Genomic DNA, 26,273 nt, shown 5'->3' with positions numbered 1-26,273 from the left:
TTTTTTCTTTTTTTTTTTTTTCCTTTTTTCCTAATAAAAAACAATTTTCACCTGATTTAAAATACTTTTGATCTGTCTTTCATTGAACTTTTGCTTCAGAGAGAATAGATTAATAAACACTTTCAAATGGAGGAAAAAAAAAGTCATAGTTTGGAGAGATCCTTCTTTTATCTTCAATGCAGAGCTCTAACTCTAACCTGGGTACAGGCTGTCTGTCCCTCCATTCCTTTGTTTTGCTTTTTTTTTTTTTCCTTAATCTTAACAACAATAAATCTGCTTCTATTGCAATATGGCCTTCACTGGTCCCTTTCTATTCTTTTTCTATTCCTTCTTTTTCTTTTTTTAATTTTCTTATTTTGAAGTCAGCACATAAAAAATAAATAAATTGCAATGTTATTTTAATCAGACCAAATGAAAGAGCAAATCAGAGCGAGAACTTTAATCTGCCCCAAGCAAAACTGCCTTGTACATCTGTCATGTTGGGATTAGCGGAACTCTTTAAAGAAGCTGAAGACTTTTTAAACGAAGTATTAAACATTTGTGACCTGATTTCCATTCTAACAATATTCTCATTAATAAGAGTGCAAGCTGAAAGACATCTGTTAGGTCTTGTTTGTTTTAAGAATATTAAAGAATAATAAGAATATTGGGGGGGGAGGGGGGAAGGTGGAGGAAATCTAAATGCGATATTTTGAGCCGAATGTCTAAGCTGGAGCTTTCTGAAGTGGTTGTGTGCCCGACTTGGGGCAGGGTGGGGAAAAACAAGTCTTGGTGGAGGCTGTCAGCTTGAGTATGCTGGTGTGGTTGATGAAGGAGGTCAGCTTGGATGTGCTGGTGTGGTTTGATGACTGATGGAGAAAGGACAGCTCTACTGTCCTGACGAAAATTCCAGTTAGGAATGGAAAGCAGTCCGAGCTGCAGCCTCACAGGTCATGCTCATACAGCACTTGCGTGCAGCACCGTGTGCTGCCTTGGACCAGCAGGAAGACTGAGTAGGAAGAACGAAGTCAGAATGTCCTCCTTGGCTTTGCTGCTTGTTCTGTTTGATGCTAATGCAGTTAAAGTAAATGGCCCAGTTTGGACCCCTAAGGAGGGGGAAATATGCCAGACATGTGTTCGGTAAATGACTTGCTGAAAGAGCCCTTCACCGTTAGCACGGGGATACGGCGTAAGAGAAGGTTGCTGTCGACTGCAATCTTTGCATCTTGTTTATGCTTGCTGGGTAAAATATTAACTAAAGCATCTGAACATAAAGTTCTGGTGTGAAAGAATATCAGCAGGGGAGAGCCATATGGTGCCAGCACGCGAACAAAATACCAAACGTTGGAGATTCCTTTTTGCAGAAGACTGAAAACTCTCGTTCCCATACATAATACATGAGTTCACGCCTTTGATTACTCTAAACATTAGTCCAAGCGGTACAGGAGTCTCTTTGGAGCTAACACAACTTAGGGCACGCAGTTCTCTTCCCCTCTCTTCCTTCACATAAAAGAAATCGATGTTGAGCTGTTAAGATACAAATATCCAATATGCTGTAAGACAATATGTTTCCGAAACTGCTGCATAAGCTGCCTCTGCTCTAATTAAATATAAACTGCAGCAGAGGCTCAGGTTTCTTCTTTTTCGTTTCTTTGCTTGAAACCATGTGGCAAAACATGTGGCTTTCCCTGGGACAAGTTAGGCCTGTTTTGAGGAAGCCTGTTCCCTCCTTGGGGTCACTCTCAAACCTTTCTGCTCAATGTGGAAGGCAAAACAGAGCACTGTGATCATCTCTTTGAGCCACAGCCTCACAGGCGCTGTTACCTGAGTGTGCCCTGTGAGTAGAGGGGCAAGGTGTATTGAACAGGAATGAATTCAAACCCCATATTAGCAGGATCCCCTGGGGAATGTTATTGTAGGGTACAAGAGATGTCTCTGGGGGAGCTTTCATGTGCGTAGTATTTTAGAACAAGGTGTTGCCGACAAACTCTGTAGGTGATGCTCTGAATGCTTTTGAATTTTTTTTCTTTTTTCTTCTTTGTTTTTTTTCTTAAGCGATCCTTCAAAACTGACAATTTGGTGCTGAGTAATGCTGCTTTGTGGTTGTCCCCAGGATCCCTGAATGTAGCTGGTTAAGTTTTGTGATGAGCACCAAATCACCTGCACGTGGAGTGCCAGTGTACCTTCCCATCAGGAGGAACTAAATTACAAGTGCAGGCCTGGCACACCACAGTGTGGTTCCGAAGGAATATCTGGGGCTGATGTTTCTTTGGGGCCAGGGCTGTTGTGAACAGCTGTCTGAAAATACCTTTGAGCTCCAGGAAAGCTGTGCCAAGGGGTTTGCATTTTGTGATGTCTTTCAGCCTGCTGTTACCTGCCTGCGTTTCGCATGCTTTGGGAAACACTTGAACGCACTGAGAACTTGAAAAAAGAAAAGAGCAGCAGAAATGCTGGAGTTCAGAAGAAAGATAAATGCGTTTAGCTGAGCTAAGTAGTGGTGAAGATGGTCTGGGCTGTGTGGGCAAAGTGAAGTGATGGGATGAAATGAAGTCAGAACCCAGCACCTGCTGCCTGTGTCAGGTGCAATCAGAGAGCCATGAAGGTTGGAAAAGAACACTGTGATCCCCAAGTCCAATCCCAGTCCACCCCACAGTGCTCACTGACCACATCCCTCAGTGCCACATCTCCACGGCTCTGGACCTCCAGGGATGGTGACCCCCCCACCTCCCTGGTCATTTTGTGCCACTGCATCATCACTCTTTTGAGAAAGAATCCAGATGTAATGTCCCAGCCCACTGGTGCTGCTGTGCACTGTGATCTTCCCATTGCTGTTCTGATTTGGGTTTTCAGGTGGGAAGTGCCTGCATCTGTGCAAACCCTCTGCTCTGCCTGGTGCTTGCTTACATGGCCACAGTGAGGTTGTGTCTTGTGGGTTTTGCCCTTGACACAGGATGGAGCTGTAGTGGAGCTTTGGGAAATGTTGCTTAGCTTCAGCCATGACAAAGAAAAGAGCCCTTTCCCTTCCTTCCCTGAGCTCAGAATCCAAGTGCATGTTTGGTTGAGATAAAACCTATTAATTGTCTTGCCTGGTAAATGCAAAGAATATTTATTTTTAAGAACTCAAAGCCTTGTGTGGTGAATGTTCTTGGGCAATGTCAGCACAGCTGCAGCAAAGAAGGCAGAAAGTTTGTGCCTGTGCCATGGCTGTGAGCTCCAGCTTCCATTGCTCATGCACAACTTTCTCCTCCAAAGCTTGAAGCTTTGCACCAAGCAAGCTTCCAGCAAGTGGAGTTAAAGGTTTGCTTGTTGCCCTCTATTTTGATGTAATTAGTTAGTGAGCAAGCAGCGTGTTTGCCCAGAGAAATGCTCTCTCAAAGAACACAAGTGACAGGAGAGGATTAATGGCCTTTGGAGGGATATGCTCTGGTTTAAAGAAGAAATAAAGGTGCCTGGGAGCCATGTTGTTGCATCAGAAAATGAAAGGACAGTCAAAACAGTTAACTTTGCCTGCAGCATCTCAGCAGAGCAGAGTTGTCATCTCCTCTTGTGCATGCCCAGGAAACTTCTGGCTTCTTCCACTGGCACCATCAGGTGCTGCCTTTGGACTATGAGTGGGAAGGGGAGAGGGTTGGTGGGAGCTCCCAAGGGCTGGGCTGACCTCTGGATGTGGCTGGGGAAGGAAAGTGGCTCTGCATGTCTCTCCTGGGGAGTTTCCCTGGGGTGATTGTGGGTGGGTTGAGCTGAGGTACTTAGAGAGCATCCACCTCTGCCCTGTCCCCTCCCTCTGTGTGCCATTCTCCCTGCTTTATATCCACCATCAAGTACCGAAGTGCTGGCTCCTATAGGAAAGACAGCGAGGTATCACTCTGCCTCTATTTAATTTCAATTACACGGGGTCTGCAGGAGCGCTAAGAGCGGTGCCAGCAGGGCTATAAACTTTGCATATTTGATGATTTTGCTTAATCTCAAGCAAGTGATCATGCTGTCGGGCTGCATCGTTCCAGCAGCAGAGGCTCTCGGGTCGATAAAGCCGCTCAGATGCTGCCGGTGTGAGGTGGGCAGTGTGGGGATGGCTGCAGGCTGAGCATGCCCGGGGGGGATGTGAGCAGGGCAGCCGCTCCCCCAGGGAGCTGTGAGCACGATGAGCTCACCTCCACTCCTGCCTTATTGCCGCTGTCTTTTGGGCTCTGTGTGACACGCTCTTACGTGTCAAGTTTTCACTTCTGATGTGACAGCAGAGAGGAAAGGCTTAATATCATAAAGACAAGCTGGCAGCTGGGAAGTAGCCCACTTAGTCATCGAACTGTGCGTCAGAGGCACTGCCAGCATCTTCCTCGGCTCCTTGAGGCAGCTTTTCCCTCTGGTACCTGACCCAGTGCTGAAATCCCTGTGCAGAGAATGCTGGTGGTAGGTCCCAGCCCTGCACTGGGGGCAGGAGGGCTCCCCCAGACAGCTCTGTGCTGTCAGTATGAGCCACGTTTGGGTGGTAGCAGAGTTTTGTTCTTTTCGTTTGGTTTTTGCTTAGGAATTTTCGGGTTGAAGGGTGAAGCCCAGGGTAAATTGGAGTTCATGTGCTGACAAGCTCACTGGGGCATTTCTGGAAGCTTGGAGCTCAGTGTACTAGAAGGTCGTTAGCACCTCAGTATGGCAGAAAAGAGCTCACCAGTTCCTTCAACGCTTTCCCTAATTCTGTTGAAATGTATATTTGCTATTCCAAAAAAGCCATGATGCTGTGATCTGTCCCAGAAGGACTGCCTATAGCTAGCTTTTCTTCACTTGCTACTTCTGTATGTGAAGAACCCCTTTTGTTAGCTTTGCTTTAAACATTTGGCTTCCCCCAGCACACAACCAGTATTCCTTCCAGCAATTATGGCACTCAGGCTCGCCTCCCCACTTCTCTTGATATCCCAACTGGTGATGGAGTGGCTTGAGCACAAGGTGTTGAATACCCAAATTGGCTCTCCACCCAACTCAGCCTGTTTGCCATCCACCTACACTGGCTGGCTGTTTGCTTTCCCCCCTTGGGAGGTGGATGAGGGGCTGTCGGAGCTCAGCCTGGAGCTGCTTCCTTCCCCCTAGCTCAAGATGTGGAGATCCAAAACCATCTCTAAAAACCCATCTGCAATGAATTCTCCTGCTGATGTTTCGACACATTGGCTCCAAGGAGGCTTTTGATTTGGTATGAAAAGTAATTATTACCGGGGTGCAGTTTAGCAGTTGTTTTTTGCAGCACTGGTAAGGTTAAAAGAAATAATAATAATAATACAAGGAAGACTCAGCTAGAGTAACTGCTTGCAACGTGCTATTTGCATTTTTAAGGAAATACTTCTTTGAGACAGCTTGGGTGAAAGGTCGGCATTTGCATATAAATGGAAAAGAAAGTGTGTGATGCTGGAAGTTACATCTATATTATTTTCTCAGCAGTGAGCGGCTGTTTGGGCGATTAAGGGACGCGGTTTGCATTTGGCTTTTATTGAAAAGGGAAAGTACTGGGAAAGCCAAATTAGAACAAAATAACGAGGAAAATGTGCGGGAAGAAAGCAGCATCCTGTTCTTTGCTTCTCTGAGATGCTCTCTGCATGCCTGATGTGTTACACGCTGGTTTGCACACACGTTGGGCACGAGTGCATGAGCATGTCTGTGCAGGGCTCCCTCTGTGCACAAAAGGAGAGGAAGGTGCTAGCAGGAGTGATCCTGCTATGGGTGAGCATGGCAGAGGAGGGGATGCCAGAACCCATTGTTAGGAAGGAGTAAGTCAAGGAATGAGCCAAGGAGTTTGAGGAAGGTGAAGAACGTTCACTCTTCTTGTTCTTTTTGATCAGTATGTTTAAGGAACAATGCACTAATAGCAGTGTTGGTGGGGGTGTGCAGTGTTTCTTCCTCTTTTGAATTGTACACAAGGGATACAAGGATGGAAGGTGAAAAACACCATCTATGTCTTAGACAGCACTGTGTATTGTACTTCTGCAAGCTGACAGATAAAGAAAGGAAAAAAAAAAAAGACAAAAAGCTTTATTAACTGACCATGAACACTGGAGCATGAATATTGTTCTTAATGAGCTGAGACTGTAGCCTCGTTTGCTTTCTTTGCATTGTAGGTGTGGTTTGGTAGCACAGCACACTAAGCCAATGCTGAGTGGGATTGCATGTTCAGGTGCTCAGCGAGGGGATAGATCCCTGCACAGGGTGCATTTAAGCATTGCCCAGCTCTGTGTGGCTAGGATTTGGTGACAAAGGGCAGTGAGCTTTGTGCTGTGAGAGGAAGGGGTGCTGGGTGATGAAGCCGGGGTTGGGAGCAGCAGGAGAATGTAAAAGGTCAAATGCTCCACACATCGTGCATAATGAACTCTTTGGGTTTGTTCAGGTAGGCTCCCCAGGTGACAGTGTCTAAGCTCAACATCTGTTTGGCAACTGCCAAGCTCCTTCCCAACCTGCTGAGGAAAAGCATGGCTGGGTCAACCAGCAAACAAGAGATCAGCCTGCAATCTGCCTGGCCCTGCTTCACCTCCCATCCATACGTTCTTCCTAATTGATTATTAAATCATATTTGCTGATAAGCATGAGATGTAGCGTCTATTATACAGCAGTTAAACCTCAATTAATATGTTCTAATGATCAGTCATTTACTATGCAATATACAATTAACATCCGGTATTAAATCTTAAATTAAATGTTTGGGAAGCTAAATTTGAAGCACTGAACATAGCTGTGCCACAATAACAGCGACAACTGCATTGAATGGATGGTATTTCTGTGGTGTGAGAGGGCATTCATGACTTCTTAATTGTCCTTCCCAATATTTCTAAGAACTTGAGGATTTTCATGAGGAAAATGCAGCCCTGCACCAGGCTGCTTGCTGCTGATGGCTCCCGGGGCACTGCTGAGAGCTCCTTGCCTTTCTGCTCTGCTGTCGGTGTGTGTAATGGCAGCAAAAGCAGAAGTGTGTGTTCAGCTGCCTCCACAGAGGGACGCAGGAGTTATTTCACCCCATGCCATCACTGTTCCTCACTGCAGCTGCAGAGGAACCTGCAGAGACTTTTAAGTACCCAGTGATTAAATAGAAAACTCCCTTATTTCTCTGTAAACCTGGTGAGAGAGCCAATATTTCTCAGCATCTGGCTGAGACCACGCATTCTCTTCTGCAGCAGCACGTGTAAGCTGCAACTTCAGCCTGATGTTCACATCCAGCCTCCCCCTGCATGACCACGACCCCTTGAGGCTCATGACTCAGAGATGATGAAAACTGTGGATTTGGTTTTTGTGTTTTCTGTTTTTCCTTTTTATTGTTGTGAAAGAAGGGGTCCAAAAGGGACTGCTGCTGTGTTGGCCCTGAGCAGTGAGCCCACGTCAGCTGGTGGGGTGCTGAGCATCCAAACCGAAGGTCACAGTGTGCTGCTGTCTTGTCAACTCAGGGCTCACTTTTCTCATGAAAAATGTGCTTGACCAAAGATGAAGAAAAATCTTATTCTCTCCCTTTCTCTTTTCTTGCACTTGGGGGAGCAAACGAAGATTGATATGTTTTTCTTCTGGCCTTTCAGTTTAAATATGCAGTGATGCAGCTACAAGGCAGTGAAGTCCTTTTCCCATCTGTTCCCCAGCACCCAGTCTCTCACCCCATTGCTCTGCTGCAGCAGCCGTACCCTTGGCAGAGCCCTGGGGGCAGATGTGCTGCCCATGATTTTGGGACTGGGGCCACCCAGCAGCCTTCTCCTGCAGCCCCATCTCCTGCTCCTCTTCCACACTCCTGAGTTTCATGTGGGTTTATTTTTGAGGTGAATTTCTGCTGTTCTTTGGGGGGGGGGGGGGGGGGGGGGGGCTTTGTTATTTTTCTGGTGCATCAACGCTTGCTCCCCTTGGAAAGTGACATACAACGAAACCAGCTCTCATTTGGAGTTGATGGTGTTGGTCTAAAGGTTTTACAGATTTTTCCCAACTTGCGTTGCTTTGGTTCACAACTTACCTTCCCCGGTGGCTATCTCTGAAGGAGAGGAGAGGACTAATAGGCTCAAGGATTGGGAAAAAACCCATTTCAGAAGGGGTCGTGGTCATGTCTTGGGGTGGGCTGTTGTAAACATTGATGGGAAAATGAACTTTTTAATCAGGGACCCAAAGAGAAAGCCAGTCCTGGGCAGAGGATGAGTACAGAGGATGGAGGGAGCAGGGGGAGGCTGGATGTGAACATCAGGCAGGGATCTGTCAGGCAGCAGAGCACCTGGGGCAGTTTTTCAAGGGGAAGTGGATGCAAGTGTTCCTGGCTGGGAGCTTTGGCTGTCCCAGCTCCCAGGAGGGGACTGGAGAATGTGTGGATCGCTCAGGGATCTGCTTCCCACAGGCAAAATAGGGTTCTGAAGGTGATGCCCTCCTTTTCCTTCTGGGTGGTCCAGGCAGGGGTTAACAGAAGTGTCCTTCGTGTAAGTGAGCTGTGTTTCTGCTGAATCCACGTCCGGAGGCGAGGGGAAAGGGCACAGTGCGTGCAAGCTGATCCCCCTCAGGAGACCAGATGCATGTGAGCAGCACAGAGCAGGGGAAATCTGATTCGTGTGTTATGGAGCTGCTGCAGCCACCTGAGCCGGGCTGGGAAGAGGGACAGGAGTGGGACTGGAGAATGCTGAGCAGGCCAGGAGCCAGCATGCTATCAGCCTGGCTCATTCTTAGCCTCCAGCTTTGGGAAATGTCTCCCTTCAGATAAGCAGGCAGGCTGTAACGATCCATGTATGTGTTATAGAAACATCTCTTTTTCTTACTGAAATATATATGTATTTTCCCCCTCTATTCTCCTCTCCTCTGCCCCTTCCTAGCTTCTTTCCCATGTCTTCCTTCATTCGTCATCTTCTGCCTGGCTATCTCTGCCTCCCTGCTTCCTTTCCTAAGAGCTTTTCTGAAACAGAACAATCTTCCAGCAGCTCTTGCCTTTTGCTTCCAAGCCCTGTGCCCTTTGTGGGAGCCCAGTGTTTCAGACAGGGTTTGGAACAATTTCTCCAACTCAGGCATTTCTCCCACGAAACCTAGAAAAGATCTCTCAACTTCTCTTTTGGCTTCAGAAGGGTTTTACAAGTGATGCACAAAGGTGATTTTCACTGTCGTATCTCTCAGGTATTGCCTTGGACTGTACATCACCACGGGATCGAGTTATCCCAGTCCTTCAGTGTGTGTATCCTAAGGAGCATATCCTAAAGGCTATGGCTGTTCCTCAGTATTCTGAGAATAAAGAACAGACCCAGGCAGGGTTGAGTGGTTTCCTCAGTGTTTGCTGTGCGTTCTCCTACAAGCTTCTGGGTGGAAGGGCAGCTCTGAAGCTGTGGACGCTGAGCAGCCCTGGGCTCTTCTGCAGCCTGCAATGGGTGAATGTCTGCAGCTCCATTCCATGACTACTCCTGGGGATGAGCTCCTCTCCTTTGCTTTGCTGCTGGAAGATGAATGGAGTGGGGCTTGGAGAGCAGGCTCCAAATGCCACGGGGAGCTGCAATTACAGATTGAACAGAAAGGCTGGGGGTGGTGGCACCCAAAGTGACCTTTGTTTCCCCAGGTGAGCTGTGCTGCAGGGACAAGCAGTCCTGAGACAAATGCTTTCCATCTCCATTCTGCAAGCGGGAGGGGAAGCCTTCCATTTTTAAGGGCCACCTGTGTGCTGCAGGGTTGGCACCAATGCTTTGGATGTGTTCAAAGTTGTGTTAGAGGAAGGGAAAGCAACAGAGTCTGTTTGTAAAGTATGTGCTTCCCATAGTGTTTCCCTGCTGTGCCTCTGGCAGCTGTAACTTGAATACCCCCATTTTGCATCCTCCTGACCCCACATTCTTCTTCCTCCCCCTAGAAAATGAGTTTCGGGGTGAGCTGCTGAACCAGAGGTGGACCTGTGGAGAGAAGATCAGCAGCTGCGAGGGAGCCACCAGCCTGCACGGCACGTGCATCAAGGTGAGCCCCACGAGCATCCTTTTCTGGGACGGTGGCAGCAGGATGAGGGCCAATTGCTGATCCAGCCCTCCTGGACCAGCTGGGCTGGGGGGGATGCAGCTTCACCCGCAGGAAGGGAAAGAACTGGAAGTCATTGTTTGAGCTCAAACTCCTGCGTGGGGTGCACAGACAGAGAGGCTTCCAGCTGTCAAGATTTGGCGTCAAGGCCAGATATTTGCATCTTCCCTTCCTCCCTGGTCTCATCCTTCAAGGACAGCTCAGAGCAGGATATTGAGGTCGGTCCCAGGGCTATTAAAATGGGCTCTTTCTGCACTTTGGTCAGAAGAAGCCCAGCGCAGGCCAGGTGAAGCCACAGGGACAAGCAGGGCATTCATCCCACCACCCACTGCCGGCTGCAGCTGTGGCTGATGAAAGAGGTCCAGGCAGTGCTGTCAAACCTCGCACGGAACTGCTGCCAGCAGATGAGGAAGCTTTAATTAAGCACAGAACGGGGCTGCTCGTTACGCAAATGATGCTTCCTGCCCTATTTAGTTCCTGAGTAGCGAGGCACAGCATCCAGGACAGACAGAGACCCATCTGGGTGGTGGAGGATGCACTCCTTGGGTGACTGAGTTTTGGGGGTGGGGGGTGTAGGAAGAGGGATAGCAAACCAAGCCGTGGAGAAAACCCCAAAGCAGCAGAAATCAGCAGAAAGTGTGTGCATCCTTCATGGCTAACAAGCTGTCAGCTGCGTGCAGGTGTCGCCAGGAATGCTCGCACCTTCTTAGAAAGCACTGTAAGCAGTTGTTGCTATATTTAAAGCCAGCTCAATTAAGGCTTTTTCTATTGAACCTGCCAAATAAGCACTTAGATGAGATTTAATAAGATTGTTGTATGTTAATAAAGTGATGATTACAAAAGGTAATGTGCCTGGTACCTGGTGCTCATCTAGCACTCTGCTTTTGCCAAGCACGCTGCTAATATTAACCATTTCTTGCAGCCCTGTGTTCTGCTCAGCTGTAGTTTAATGCAATATAAATGGGAGTGGGAGCAGAAGTGGGAGTGGAATTTGGGGATCCTGGGGACCAGGTGTCTGCAGACGTTGGTTTTGGCACAAGTTGGCTTTGTAGGACCACCGGATAAATACAGATGATATTTATTTGTAGCTTTCCATGCCAGCTATGGCTTGTAACCTACAGGATGCACAGCTTGGAGGGACAGCAGGGTATGTGGTGCGTCTACTTATTTATTTCTGCTTCTCAAGAATTCTGGGCACAGGATGGCATTGCTCACGCCAGTTCTGAAATAAGATCTCTGAAGGGTGTCAGGGAGGGGTGCTCCATGCGTGCACCCAACTGCACCTGGCATGTTTGCACTCATCCTGGCCCCAAAGGCTGGCAGGGAAATGAATATTTTTCCTCTCAAATGCCAATTTTCCTGAACCCTGGCGAGCTCCCTGGTGCAGTTAAGGCTGGCAGTGCTAGGACAAGGGCTGCCAGAATCCTCTTTGGAGATGTGCTCACCTCACTTTAGCAACTGCCACTTGAAGATAATCTTATGAAAATGGCAACTTATTACCGAGTCTGAGAACAATGGGATTGAGGAGCTGTGATATTTTTTTCCTTTCTTTTTCCTCCCCTATCCCTCCTCTTTTGGCATAAGAGCTGTTGGCACGTACTGAGCTGCTTAGGTCCCTCTGCACCTGAAATGGTGTTTGGATTGCCTGTTGTAGCACTTTCAAACAGTCAAGAGGAAAGTATATGTCGACCTAAACCACTGCATATGAAATCACTCTGAATGCCAGCGCTGTGCAGCACGCTGCAGCTGGGGCTGTTTCAAGTGTGATGCTCGGGAGCATCTCTTCTGCTCCGCTTCACTCGTGCAGAGGATACTGCTCCTACAGCGACAGAGCATTAGTGCTCTGTAAATGTTTAATTTGCAGAGTTTTTTCTTTTTCTTTTTGTGTGTGTGTGTGTATGTTTGCGGGATTGGATTCTTTTTGCAGTTGAAAAGTGGCAGCACAACTTCAGGAGGATGTTTGTGATGTGGCTGTGATTCTTTTTCATTGGAGGGGGGTACAAGCTGTGTTTTTCTTTTGCTTGAAGATGTCAAGGCAAAATCCTCCCCTGAATGAGAGCACTGAGGAGGGCATCTTTTCTCAGGCAGACAGCATTTTGTTCAGCCGAGGATGGGGCTTGTGATAGGTGGGACGTCAGGAGGATTTAAATCAAGCAGCAGGGGGAAAAACTCAGCTTCAGAGTGTGGTTATTAAACAGCAGCTGTGAGCTCCTGGGCTGGCATAGAAGCTTTCAGCAACATTCAGCCCTCTGTGGAAGCAGAGGGAGGCTTTTGAGACAAGAGTGTTTCCTCCTCAGTCCCTTCTTATTATTTTTTAAATATTAGCAGCAGGAGAAAGTGCAGTGGGATGGTCTCTGCACTTCCTGCACTGACTGCTGATGCCATGGCACTTTGCAGAGGGCAAGGGGACACTTGGTCACTCAGGTCCGAGTGTCTCCTCCCATGTGCAGCCTGAAGTAGCACATGAGGGATTCCTTTCTGAAAACTAAAAAGCAAAGGGAAGAGAAATCAGGCCAAGCCATTCAAACCCATCCTTACTCCTGGGTGGGCGTTGAGGGGTAGTTTTGGTGCCCTGGATTTCTCCCATAGTCCTCTGTGCAGTCATCCAGCCAGACCTTGGCGTCACATTCTTTACTCTTGGGGATGGTCCAGGCTCATGGCCCAATCCTTGGGGAATAAGGGAGTTCAAATTCATCAGCAAACTGATCCTCCCTGGTGAGAGCCTGAGGGAGCTTGACTGCTGGGACAAGGCTGGAGATGGTGGCTTTTTCCCATGCACCATCCTTCACCCTTCCCTTAGCTCACCCTGGCTTTGAAAGAAACCACCCCTGAGAGCTGGGCTGTCCTCCTGCAGTGGAAAAGAGGTCCCATTTAGTTGGTCAGCTCTGTCTGTTTCTTTGTGCTGGAGAAGGGGCTCTTTGGAGCTGTAAAAGAGGGAAGACCAAGTAGAAACCCACTGTTCAACTCTTAAGTAGGAAAAACATCATTCCTTCTGTCATTTTCCTCCTCCTGCTCTACTTGCTGTTGAGAAAATCTAGTTCTTGAGGGTTTTTTTAAACTTAAAATAGAAGCTCACTCTGTCTGTCCCTCAGACACAGCTTCTTGCAAATGGCATTTTGCACTATCCACAAATAAGCACTGGTGGCAGCTCTGCTGCTTTCAGAGTAAAATAAATATTCCTGCTGAATCCTCACCTCCCTTTGTCCGGCTGAAGGCTTTTTCAGCGTGTTTATTTTCTCTGAGCTCCGTGCTGCTCTTGAATACATATAAAGTATTACTGCTGACCTTGGGGAATTTCAGCATGGCCCTTAATGGGGTATTTGCATAGAGCTGCTGGAGCACAGTGCACCTGGGTGGCTGAGCTTGGGAGGCTCCAGCAGTTTTATGCCACTGCCTCAGCCTTCCTTCGGAAAATAAATGTGTATGAAGATAAGAAAAGATGAAAATATCAGCTCTGTAGACAGTTTGTAAGAATTAAACGTCAGCTGTGCTCTGCTGTTCCTGCACTGTGTCGCTGTGGTCCTGGAGCAGAGCAGGACTGCAACTGCATGAGGATGCTCTTAAAATTCATACAGCACTCGGGTTAAACTGGCTTTTGAGTTTCTCTCTCTGAACCCTATTGATATGCAGCATCAGGATGCCATCGGTATTGCTTGTATTAAGCCAGAAAGATCCTCAGTGCAGGATACAGTGAGAAACAGTCCCTGCACCAAAGGACCTTCAGAGAGAATAGGGCAGGAGGAGAGGCACCAGGGGTGGAGGGAAGCCCTCATCAACATGGTTGAGCCACAATGTGAGCATCCTGACCCCGTGTAGGTTCTGTTGTCTGTCTGGTGCCATGGAATAGGGTTGCAAGACCTGCTGGAGGCTTCTCAGGTGAGGAGGAGCTGTACAGACCTGCCTTGTCCTAGCTCAACTCGTGTACTTTGGGGGCAGCATCTGGTAGCCATCATTTATTTCCAGATTTCCCTTCTAATTGCTTATTTTCCATTAAGAGATAAAAATAATGAAATCCGGAGGGTTTCTCAGCCTGGCTGTAAGGCGAGCAGGAGGGAGAACAAATGTAACTGCTCCAGTGGTCTCCACGACCACAAACACGCACGGCGTGACCTGAAGTTTCACCCCACAGAGCTCTGTCCAGAGGGCTTCTCACTGACAACACCAAAGGGCAGTGGCTTCCTGCAACCTCCTGCACCTGATCCTGAGAACCCAAGCTTCATGCTTTCCCCTTGGTCCCTTCCTCTGGGCTGTTTTCATGATGGTGTGTGAACCGGCTCGGTTGCCCCCAGCCCTCCCTGTACCGACTCTGAATTTATCATCAGGAAGCCCACACTGCCGAGGCCCCAGCCAAAAGCGTGCCATTTCCCTGGGAATGCTGTCCAAAAAAGAAAAGAAGAAAATACGACCACCAAAATAACAATCCTCTCTGAAATTCATTTTGGTAGAGTGCGGGCTCCCAGCAGTCGCACGTAGCATTGTCAGTGTGCAGCATTAAGTGAGATGCTGAGCGCTTGGCGGCTCCGAAAGGCTCATAAATGTAATGAAGTCCCTTTGACACCTGCTCCTCTCCACACTTTAAGCGTGAGCCATTGGTCTGTGGGGAGCTGGGGCTTTAAAAATAGAAATTATAGTAATTGTCTGCTGTGTTATTGGGAAGATTGTAATAAACGCAGAGCATTACACCGCGGTGCCACGAGCTGAATGCTGACAGGATGCATAAATTGCTTCAGGTTTGATTTTTTTTTTCTCTTTTAATTTTTAGGATTATTTTCCCCCCTCCAATCTCCCTACCCAGCAAATCACATAAATCACTGTGGTGGTGCATGTTGCTGGAGGGCTCCAGCAGAGGGGTGCTGGGGGAATTTCAGCCTCATAATGAGGGGCTTCCAGCCATGCTGCTCCATTGGCTGGGACCTCCCCCTGCCTGCCCAGCACCCAGCCAGGAAGAGTTTAGAGATGCACGTGGGAGTTTTGTGGCAGCATGTGCTCTCCACGTGTGTCCCTTCCTCTGCTGTCTCTCCTTCATTTGGATTTGCTTTCAAACCTCATTCGGGGATGGCACAGGAACTGGTTGGATCCAGTTGGGACTTAGAGAGGATTGCTCTAAGGAGCATGTGCTGAACAGCGTTTGTTATTATCATGTTAAATGTCCCTTGGAAGCAGTCCTCTTCCCTCTTTCTCTTTCCTAAAAGGAAATGTCCCCAGGTGTCACATTCAGCAATAAAGCCAAAATCACCTCGTTCCCAACCTATCAGGCTCCCATTCTGCATAGCCCATTGCTGTTTGATGACTCAGATTTTTTTACCTTGAGATCTTCATCGTAGAACATAGAATCAAAGAATGGTTGGGTTTGAAGGGATCTTAAAGATCCAACCTCCCAGTGGTGAGCTGGTTGCCACCCAGCAGATGAGGCTGTCCAGGGCCCCATCCCACCTGGCTCTATTCCTACTGGAGGGCAACACAATGAGATTTAGGCAACCTACATCCAAGCAGCCACAGTCCCCCCTGGGCAGGACAGTGGTGATGCATTAAATCAGCTCCCTAACCCCTCTGGCAACTTTATAAGCTTGATGCATCCCATTTCTGCTCTCCTAGCCACCTCATCTCCCCTTGCCTGGACACCCTCTGCCTTTGCTACCAGCTCTGGTTACGGCTAATTTCAGCTCTCCCACCCACACCATGGCATGGGGACCGTGCTGCAGCCCGGCACTGGCTGCATTTCAGCCTTGCTCATGGCATGCTGTGATGTTTAATTAATAGCAAGTGCTTTGAAGTCCGTGATGTTACTTATTCATACCCGTGTTCCCTGCAGACCCTCCTGTTTGATGTCCACGTTGTGCAGGGGTTATTTAGATGCACCCTCTGTGTCACATCTGAGCACAGAGGCGAGGTTGCTCTTTAGTGTGTTACATGAGGGATCACCCTTCCTGGGCACAGGAAGCAAAACCAAAAAACCACAGCAGCACCAAAAATTCAGAGAATTCTCAATGCTGAAATTTGCTATCTGCTCACAGAGGTTCTGGGTTACTTTTTTTTTGGTGTAAATCTTGAGAACTCTCTTCTGGTGTTAGCAAGGGGATTTTGGACCCCATGGCTGTCTTTGTTGGGGCTGTTTCAACTGCACGCTCACTACCAGTAGAGATTACAGCCCCGTGGCTGTGTCCTGGAATGTGGAAATTAGCATTAAGTTGCAAATATTGGGTGTTCAAATTGTGCCTTCCACCTTCAAAATGAATGACTTTGGCTTCAATGCTACAAGCAGTGCAAGAAAGGGCTGTTTCAGCTCTTTACACAGGGCTACAACCACGTGGGATAATTGCTTCTGGTGATAATTTTAGTGTTATCTTTTCACAATTACATTCTCTTTCCATTCTAGATGAGTTTAGAAAATGACGATAAGAGAGCACGCACGCGATCAAAGTCTGTCAGAGGTGAGCAGTTGGCTGTCCCTGAGCTCCCTGCACTTTACCAGGTCTGGGCTGGGTGGGGGCTCTTGAAATCACAGTCTCTGCCTCCCCCTCTGCCCCTGCTGATCTTTGTCCACGAGCCTTGGAAACTCAGCCACAAACTTTTACAGCTCCTTATAATGTTTAACCCTCCTTCCCTGTTTCCCTCATCCCCTGCACCTAAGGAAAAAAAAAAAAAAGAAGAAAGAAAAGAAGGCAAAAAGCAAAAGCCCCTTTGCATGCGTTGCTTTATGGGATGGCAATCGCTGTAGCTTCAGATCAGCTCCCGGGGCTTTCATCATGCACACTCTGCCAGCAGCTTTGAAGTTGCACATCTGAGCGCGCCTGGCAGAAGTAGTGCATGCTGCAGAAGCAAACAGGGCTGTCTGCCAGCAGGGACGTGAGGGCAGAGTTAATGCAAAGCTTGATTGCTTGTTATTTTCCAGCGTTAAAATACGTGCAGCTCTCTCATCCTGTGCTTTCTCTCTCGGGTAGGAGGTGAGGTGCTGTGATGCGTAGCGTGGTGCATCGCTTGGGTGGCCCTGCGGCCTCACGCGGTGGCTGCTCAGCACCCTTGTGGCTTTTATTCCTTTTTATGGATGTAGATTTGATTAATTGCAAAGGTGGCTGGAGGGGAAGGATGAATGGGGCTGGCTTACACGGAGGGGGAGGTTCCAGCTTCACCCCTGTGGCTGTGCTGGACCACCCCGCTTTATCCCACCTTTCCCTTGCACTCTTCAGCATCTTTTAAAAACCCAATTGTGCTGAATCAGGCTGGATTACGTGGGTCTCATTGTTTTGCTGCACCTCCACAAAAGTACTCGCTCAGTTTGCTATTGAGAGTGGCCTGATTCTATTTATTTTCTCACAACCTGCTATCACCGCGCTCTAATCTGGGTTTCTAGATGTGAAAAGGTAATTTACTGAATTGGGATTTGCCAATGCCTTCAGTTTGTTGAAGCTTGTGAGTCATCCCATAAGGAGCTGGATCCCAGGAAACCCAATTAGCTCAAACAAATTGAGCAAGCATGTGATAGTTTTTTAGCCTGGGCAAATTTAGCTTATGTTGTGGGTTGTTTTTTTTTTTTTTTTCCCTCCTGATTGTTTGGATTCTTGGCTGGATGGAAGGTTTTCAGCAACAGCATGATGTATGTTGTTGCTATAAGCAGTGGGATGTCCTCTTATTCACAAGGAGGGATAATCCCCAACATCCCTACAAGCAATTGTCTGCCCTTAAAAGCCATGTGTCTGAGTGATAAGGGAGGAGAAAAATGTGCCCAGTGATGTGATGGAGTTAAAAGTTGTCATTGCTGCAAATCAGTAGTGAAAGGTGCAAAAAGTAATTAAGGAGAATATTCTAAAGGCAAACACAGAGAAAGTGTGAGAAAATTCACTTCTTTCTCATAAGCTTTTCAGTCCTATGCATGTAAATCAATATAGCACTACTGACTTTAAAGTTGTCATTTAAAGAGAGAGGTAGCTGCTGATGCTGCAAACACGTGCTCACATGCTTAAGAGCAGGCATGAGCATTTCCAAGGCAAGGTTATGATTTCCAGCGGGCTGGCATGCAGAAAACGATGACAGAGATTTGTACTTTCTTCCCCAAATGGGATGCCTGCAGAGTCCTATGAACTAGGAGAGCATCCCCTGCAAAGGGAGGTGCCCTGTGGGGGATCGAGCACTGTGTGGGTTTGTGACTGTGTCTTTGTTTCCCTTGCTGCCTCTCGCCCTTCGCCCAGTGCCCACGGAGCTCATCAGCCAGGAGGTGAGGTAAGGACCCTGTTCTTCCTCCTTGGTGCTGGCGGGAGGGATGGATTCCCCATGCTGGGCTCCTGCTGCTGCTGGCCAGGCTGGGACCTGGTGTGGGGAGTGAACCCAGGGGGCTGATGGGTGGAGATCTTGCTGGATGGCTCATGTGGGTGGGTGCTTTGCCATGGCCAAGTATTTGGGGCGCCTCTTGGCCAATGCATGCTGGAGGAACCACTGGGGTTAAAGGGGTGATAACACAAGCTCTGGGTGTGTTGCATTAGACTGAAAGATCTCCATCCACTCCAGTAAAGCCTGATGCCCGTGCTTCAAGTTACAGGATCATTAGGTACAGAGCAGAATATCTTTGTGTATTTTGCCCCCAAACAATGCTATGCCACATCACTTCTCAGGCCAGATGCTCCTCCTTCGGCCTCGTGTCCCTTTTTGACCTGCAGAGGTCCCACTGTCACTCATTTAGCAGCACTGGCATGCATACAGCAGCAGTCAAAAGAGCTGGAGCGAGTCTTTGTGGCCCGACAGAGCTTCTCATTATAAATAACAGCCTTCTCAGCCCCTCAGCTGCCTTTAAACCTCGCACAAGGGCTATGGGAGAGGTAGGAGACTTTAACCTGGGCAGGCACTAATAGCATGGGCCGCCTTGCCTAGCAGCTCTGTTAGAAAGCTGCACGTGTCAAAGAGTAATTGGACCTTAACCAACCCAATTTCAGAGCATTTCTGCTCCTCTGCTCCCCGATTACTCTGGAGAGCTGCGGAGCGAGCGGTGGGCACGCCACTTCTCCAACTTTTATTGCTGAACACTTGAGTGGAGGTGGTAATTGGAGCAGGTGACATATACAAGGGGCAGGACAGAGTGCTCCACAAAGCCATCTCTGCAGCTGTCACCTAATTGCCTGATTAACTGGACGATTAATCGACTAATTGGAAGCAGGGCATGGTCTGCATAACAATAAGCGGCCCTTTTGTCAAACACACGAAGGCTCCGGGAGGGGGAGAGCAGGTCGGGCAGTGGCTGTGGCAGGGAAGGAGAGAGGCTTCAATAGATCCCGAAGCCCCTTTCTGGTTTTGGGATTTCTGCCAAGATGCACGAAACCCCACAGGGGACAGAGGTGTGGGGACGGGGAAGCCCTGGCCCAGAGCATCACCTCTGTGCTGAGGTTTATTTATGAGATTAAATCAACACACTGGAGACATCCCAAATTGCCACCTGCTACGGAAAGCCCCGATCTGAGCCGCCCGACTTGTTCTTTTTTATTATTTACTACAGGCTTCATTTCACCACATTAAAAATGAGGTGGGGGAAATCAGCTTTAATTGATTCAGGAAAGCTTCTAAGAGCCTGTAACATCTTCATCAGAGCCACCCTTGTTTCCTGCTGAATGAAGCCTTTTTCGGGCACGCTGATGGTGCCATAAACACCGCTCTGTCCTCTGCCTGCACTCACTTCAGCGTGTGTCTGGGGCACAGAGCAGCCTCAGTTGGGACTGAGGGTGATTAAAGTGAAATGGACTTGGAGTTCATCAGCAGAGGGGGGAAGCTGTCCGTCACGCATGTCCTGGTTTTGGGGTGAATCGTCTTCAAATGAAGCTATCTGGATTGTTCGTGGTGTTGTGTAGGACCAATCCATCAACAACTCAACCTGCTGGTGCACGCAGCACCGCTGCTCCATCAGTGAGCTCCCATGCACATGATGCTGAGCTTTCAGCAAGGGCTGGGCTTTGCTGAGAGCAGAGATTCTGCATCCCCAAAGCCTGACCTCATGCTATTTAATATCATCCTGTGTCTTTTACACCAAGCCTATCAGGCTGGCTGGATCCCTCTGGGCTGGCAGTGCCTTCTCCCCTTGCGCTGTCACAAGAGATTTCATTAGTGCTTCCAGCTTCCGGAGCCAAGGGTGATACGGTGCTAAATGAGGTTATTAATCCTACATGTCTCCAGAATCCCTCAGACATCAGGCAAGTCACTTGGGCATCCTATAATCAATGCCGTAATCTGGTTTTGCCAGAAAATATTTGCTTTAATGCTTCTTATCTGAAGCCCTTCTTGCTTCTGGAGCTGGGATTAATTACCTCTGCAGGGCAAGTGTGTGGGCCCCATGCCGAGGGATGCTAGCCCAGAATGCCAGCGAAGTCTTTAACAAGTCCTATTCTGCTGAGCAGCAGGAGCAAGTGCAGGGATTTGGGAGATCTGAGCACCTCTATCCCATCTGTTCCCCCAAAAGTGAGACTATGGGCACTGTGGGGCAGTGCATCCTGGTGGCCCTCACCCAATGTGGCTAGAAGCTGAGCATCTTCTACCTGTTCCAGCCTGTGCTTTTCGACAGGACCCCCCCATGTCTCAGTGCCAGGACCCTCATACTCAACTAAGTGAGAACCCCATGTTTGGTGTAAAAGACCGCAGAGTGCAGGTGGGGAGGCAGAGAGCAGTAGTTGTCTGCTTTTTAGAAGCTTGCTCTTACACATGCAAATCCTTAATTAAACATACTCATAAAACTATAATGAACCATTCATCTAATTAAATGGGGTGAGTCATTTCATTAATTTTTAGCAAACTGCGAAGCTGCTCTCCTGCCCTCCTCACTTGGATTTCAAAGGGACAAGCTGCAGCATTTGAGGGAAATTATCTCCTTTTTTTGTGGCTATTTTGTTTCTTGTGCACAGAACCTGTTTAACTGACCATAGTTGATAACACTTTCTGATTAAAAATGAATTATCCCAGCCTTAACTGCTGTTCCTGATGGTTGCTTGCTTCCTTCTCAAGCTGTCCAACCCCAGGCTGTAACGGCTCAGGACACATCCGTGGGAAGTATGCAAGACACAGAAGGTAAGGCTGGGTCAGAGGAAATGGGGATGGAAAAACGCCAGCAAGAAGCCTAAAGACACGGGTATATTGGTCTGGATGGTGCTTGCTGTTGGTCCGTCAGTCCAGGCAGGTCTTGGGGCATCTCCTTCACCAGGCTATGAGCAGCCTTCATGTAGACCTCAAACCAATGCAGCAGCACTTGGCTCAGGGGCAGGTTTTGTGTCCTCTGCCAGGTTTCATGGTGGCACCGGTGGCTGTCAACCAGCAGTGATGACAACAACTGTCCACAGGTCAGGCTGGTGGCATGAGTTTGGCAAGTTTGCAGTGCCTTCTGCATAAAGCCACTATCAGGCATTGCATGAAGTCAATGTCTGATAGCAAATTTTCTGGCTAAAACAGATTAAAAATGCTGAAAATCTACATATTTCTTAACATTCACGTATTTACCGTCCTTGCCTTTGCCTGTCTGGTTGAGATGCCCTAGATGGTGCCTTTCTCACCGGGGCAATGCCCCCTCTGTGCTCCTTAAATCCCATCTGCAGTCTGCAAAGCTGCCCTCTAGCCAAGAAGAGGAAACTTCAGGATGCGGAGGCCGAGCACCTGGTGTCGAAGCGCAAATCCCACCCACTCAAGCTGGCCTTGGATGAAGGCTACAACGTCGACAGCGACGGCAGCGAGGAGGCCGAGGCGAAGGAGGAGTCCGGCTCCGAGGAGTCCGAGGGAACACTGGAGGAGGATGAGGCGGAGGCGGTGGAGCAGGAGGAGACCCGCAGCCCCGAGCCGGCAGAAGGTGCTTTGTCATTATTGATTGCAGAGTTGTGTTCTGTAGATGAATAAAGGGCAGTGAGTGTTAATAACCAAGAGTTATAGCTCCTCTGAATCATGTACAATGATGGGTCCTGCAGTTATTATGTTTGGTGGAAGCACAGCAGCAGAGCTCTGGTTAAGCTGTGATGGGTTACGCACAGATTGTCTTGGAGTCTTCAAAGTGAGAGCTCTTCCATCAGGAATGCTCCCCGGGGAGTGACTCCTGGAAAGCACAGAGGAGCTCTCTGCATGATGAGGATGGCAGCCTGCAGTCCTCCTTCAGTGCCAGTGGGCTTGGCTGGGCTCCCTGGAGCAGGAGCTGTACATCCATCTGCTTTCCAGTGGCAGGAGTAACAAGCAAACAAGCCAGATGTCTGCCAGGGTCCTGCCATGGCATCACTCCCCCATGCAGATGCCCTGGTTTGGGGAGCACTAGGAATGAGGGACAGACAGCTGATGGCAATCGGGGTCTGGGAAACAGCACATATCTGAGAACCACAAAAGCTTTCATGAGGAAATTCACTTTTTATCTGCCATTCCCCAGTTCAATAAATTAGGCTGCACAAGAGGTATAACAGCAAGGCTCTAGTTTCAATTAAGCTTAAAAAAGACAGAGATGTTTACAAGTGTATATCATTACTGTTTTTTCCTTTTGCTTTTCTTTCTTCCTTCCTTCCTTCCCTCCTTCTCTCCCTTCCTTGTTTCTTCCCTCCTTTTTCTTCCCCCATCCTTCTCAGAGAGAAGCCCAGCAAAATCAGCCCACTATGGACAAAAACCAGCAACAAGTACGTCTGGGCCCAGCAAGGCCAACTATAGCAACTACCAAGAAATAATCGCCAACTCTCTCCTAAACCTAGGCCAAATAGCAGAGGAAACCCTCGCCATTGAAGGGCAGCTGCCCGAAGCTGAGCTGCAGGTGTCCAAGCCACCATCCAACATTGTGCACCTGGTCCATGAGGATGCAGGAGAGGAGATCGTGGAGGAGGAGTGTGACAAGGAGATTATCATCCAAACTGAGGATGCAGAGGAAGTCATTGAGGTCACTAGTGAACGCAGCAGTGAGCTGTGTCCGGAGCACCAGGATGACACAAACTGTGAAGAGTCCTGCAAGCTCCAGAAGGCCATGCAAGCTGAAGCAGAGGAAGAGGATGAGGAGGATGAAGATGAGGATGAAGATGAGGAGGAGGAAGAGGAAGAAGAAGAAGAAGAGGAGGAGGAGGAGGAAGAGGACGAAGAGGAGGAAGAACTGGCTCCTGAAGTAATCTGTGAAGAAGCTCCTCATACTTCTCAGGACACTCAGAAAAGCCACTGTGAAGGGCAGTTCAGCCCTAAGCCCGAGTACTCGGTCATCGTGGAGGTCCGGTCAGATGATGACAAAGATGATGATGTCCACTCCCAGAAGTCTGCGGTGACCGATGAGTCAGAAATGTACGACATGATGACGAGGGGGAACCTGGGGCTGCTGGAACAAGCCATCGCACTGAAGGCTGAGCAGGTGAAAATTGTGAGGGAGCCCAGCCGGCTGCCAGGAGAGCATGTAAAGCACTTCCAGGTCGAGGAGAAGCAGAGCAAACCACTGGACAGTATCCGAAAGAGCTACTATGGCAAAGGTGGGGTATGGGGATGAGCTTCTATGACTGTTCTTTCCTCCTATTCCCAGGTACAGACCTGCTCAGCTTCAGGAAAAGTTAGTCTGCTGGGAGAGTTCACAACACACGCAGGGAATTTAGCCACAGATTCTCAATGCTCGGAGAAATGAGGACATAGCTAGAGGTCAGCAGTGAAGGCCCAGAATGATGGAGGGCTCCAAGTCTCAGCAGGGGAATCACGTGATTAAATTGCCTACTGGCCTTGAAAATCTCAGTCTGAATTGTAGGGTTGGTATAAAATCCAGATGGGTTTTGGTGCAAGGGCAGGAGTCCAGGCACAGCCAGTGAGGGGTTGGCATGTGCTTGTTGTGCAGCTGGATACAGGCTTGGTAGGGTGAGTGACTCCATCCAGGAGATGCTCCAATTGCTTTTCCCATTTGTTTCCAGTGTTACAGTTGCATTTTTGGAAAAAGTCTCCAAACCCAAAGAAATGTCCCTCATTGACTGGAAGAGCGGTGGGAAGCATCCAGGGCAATTTTTCCAATAATTCTTCCAAACCTTCCCACCTTTTCCCCTCCAAAACCACTAAGTTGCTCACCACTTTGCTTTCTCTACAACCCTTAGATCCCTCAAGACCTGAGAAGCGAGAAATCAAATGTCCGACGCCTGGCTGCGATGGGACTGGCCATGTCACAGGACTCTACCCTCACCACCGCAGCCTCTCTGGATGTCCACACAAAGACAGGATCCCCCCTGAGAGTGAGTACAGGACCCGGGTGCCCAGTAGGATAACAGCTTGTTTGAATTAGACTGGAGCCTTATTTCTGAAGGGAGAATTTCACATCTAGTGGACAGAGCCAACTATAGGTCAGTGGGCACTCCAGGAAGTCCCAAATGGTGTGAATGTTGTGGCTGAGTCCCCAGCAGAAGTCAGGCATTCATTCTTGGGGTGTAACCAAGTCTCTGGCGTGGCGTGGTGCTTTTTCAAACTGTTCTAGGATGGTTCTCTCCACCAAAGTGGTAACAACCTTAATGGGAAATGCTATGGTGATTATAGGAAAGTCAGACCCTTCTTAAAGATTTTAGCACCATCCTGTGGAGAATGAGGTCCCTTCTCTGAAAATCAAAGGTACTCTAAAAATGACTGACCACCTCCGGGGGTGTGCTGAACTGTTGCCACCTTTACATTGAATTTCTTGTGTTTTTCTCTATTTGGGATATCACACCAGGGAGAAGGAGAAAGCTCTCTTTCCTGGCATTCAAACGTGATGGCGTTGCCATGTGGCAAAGGACAGGAGGTGCTCAGGATGAGGAGGACATCTGAGTTTCCTCTGATGCTGTAAAATTCACAAAGCACTGCACTGAGAAAATATTTATCGTCAACCTAACAGATTTTTATATACAGAAACGTAGGGAGAGTTTCTTTCTACCTCCCTACCAGCGTCCTAAATTGCTTTCCTTGTGCATATACATAAAAAATAAATGTCTTATGTTTATGATAAGGGCATAATAGACAAAAAATGAAAATGAAAGCTTCCTTCCTTATCAGTAATTTCAAAGGTTGCAGACCTGCCGTAAACACAGAGCCACGGGAAACAGGGAGAAAGTACGGCTATCTTCACACAGGCCCGTATGCAAGAAAAAATACTAATAAATAAAAAACACAAGGTGTGTGCTTCAGAAAGGCTTGCAAACCAAATTATTTTCTTTACTTATAAGGTCAGCGCCGAAGGAAGCAGTAATCCTGAAGATTAAAATTTTCAAAAATCAAACAAAGACCAGTCCTCAGGATAACAGCGGAGATACAGCTTCAGTCACTTAAAACTACCTGAGACTGGGAGACCTAGCTCCAAAACGGTGGTGGGGGTTGGCTGGGGGAACTGGATTGCAATCAGCAAACAGGGAGAAAGCCCTGTCTGTGCACGGAGATGCTAATCTAGCGCTGACCTGAGCCGTGCTGCCTTGCAAATCTATTTTTTCTCCATGCAGACAGATTCTAATTGCAGTGTTTCGCATTTCCTGATTTCTAGGAAGGGGAGACTTGATGATTTGTGTTGGTTTCTGGTTTTGTTTCCTTTTTTTCTCAGATTTTTATCGTTTTTGTCTCCCTTTCCTTCTTCCCTTCCCCTGCTTGCTCTGAAGTCTTGGCGATGCACGAGAACGTGTTGAAATGCCCCACACCAGGCTGCACAGGACAGGGTCACGTCAACAGCAACCGCAATACGCACAGGAGGTACCGTCTTCCACTGATGCATAGTGGCAGGGCCAGCAGGGCACAGCTCCAGGGTCACAGGTTTCACTCCTGCAATACAGCCCTCACATTTGGGGTGCTGTAAGCAGGGTGAGTGAAGAAGGGGTGATCCCAATGCACTAGAGGACCTTAACGTTCTTTACCAACCTTAATGGTTCTTTGATAAGGCAAATATATGGGACATGGGACATGGGACAGCAGGATGGAGCAGTGATTTCAGGTTAGATGTTAGGAAAAAGTTATTCTCAGAAAGAATAGGCAGGCATTGACACAGGCTGCCTGGGGAAGTGGTGGAGTTGCTGTCCCTGGGGGTGTTCAGAATGAAGATAGATGTTGCATTGAGTGATGTGGTTCAGTGGTATGGTGGTGATGAGCTGATGGTTGGACTAGATGATCTTAGTAGTCTTTCCAACCTTAGTGATTCTGTGATTTCTGGTTGGGGCTCAAGGAGGAGACATAATGAACAGAGGGTGATGTTTGTTTTTGGTGGTGGGGCAGTTTGAAGGATTTCTGGGGATTTCTACAATATTTAGGCTGCAGTACAGATGATGAAGGAGTTTAGGTGCCAGTGCTGTGGGACTGCAGCTCAGATGGGGTCAGGAGGGGACAGGTTGGGTACTTGGTGTTCGGCTGCTTTGCTGCTGGCCAAGACTGAGGATGAA

At 48.4% G+C, this 26,273-nt stretch overlaps 1 protein-coding gene across 1 annotated transcript in view; it reads left to right on the top strand.

Moving 5' to 3' along the window:
* Positions 1-26,273, top strand: part of MYT1 (myelin transcription factor 1) — a 52,354-nt gene that overhangs the window by 5,053 nt on the left and 21,028 nt on the right. Inside the window, exons 2-9 of the mRNA XM_065754136.1 lie at positions 9,791-9,891; positions 16,325-16,379; positions 18,135-18,165; positions 20,923-20,985; positions 21,507-21,754; positions 22,509-23,381; positions 23,985-24,119; positions 25,503-25,593. Of these exons, the coding sequence (XP_065610208.1) occupies positions 16,325-16,379; positions 18,135-18,165; positions 20,923-20,985; positions 21,507-21,754; positions 22,509-23,381; positions 23,985-24,119; positions 25,503-25,593 (1,496 nt within the window). The 5' untranslated portion in view covers positions 9,791-9,891. The remainder of the gene's footprint in view (positions 1-9,790; positions 9,892-16,324; positions 16,380-18,134; positions 18,166-20,922; positions 20,986-21,506; positions 21,755-22,508; positions 23,382-23,984; positions 24,120-25,502; positions 25,594-26,273) is intronic.

This window comes from Cyrtonyx montezumae, unplaced genomic scaffold (assembly GCF_038088225.1).
Source record: "Cyrtonyx montezumae isolate F1298 unplaced genomic scaffold, pur_monq_1.0 scaffold_9, whole genome shotgun sequence".
NCBI lineage: Eukaryota > Metazoa > Chordata > Aves > Galliformes > Odontophoridae > Cyrtonyx > Cyrtonyx montezumae.
Note: the sequence above shows the minus strand (reverse complement) of the source record. Positions and strands in the feature narration are given on the sequence as shown.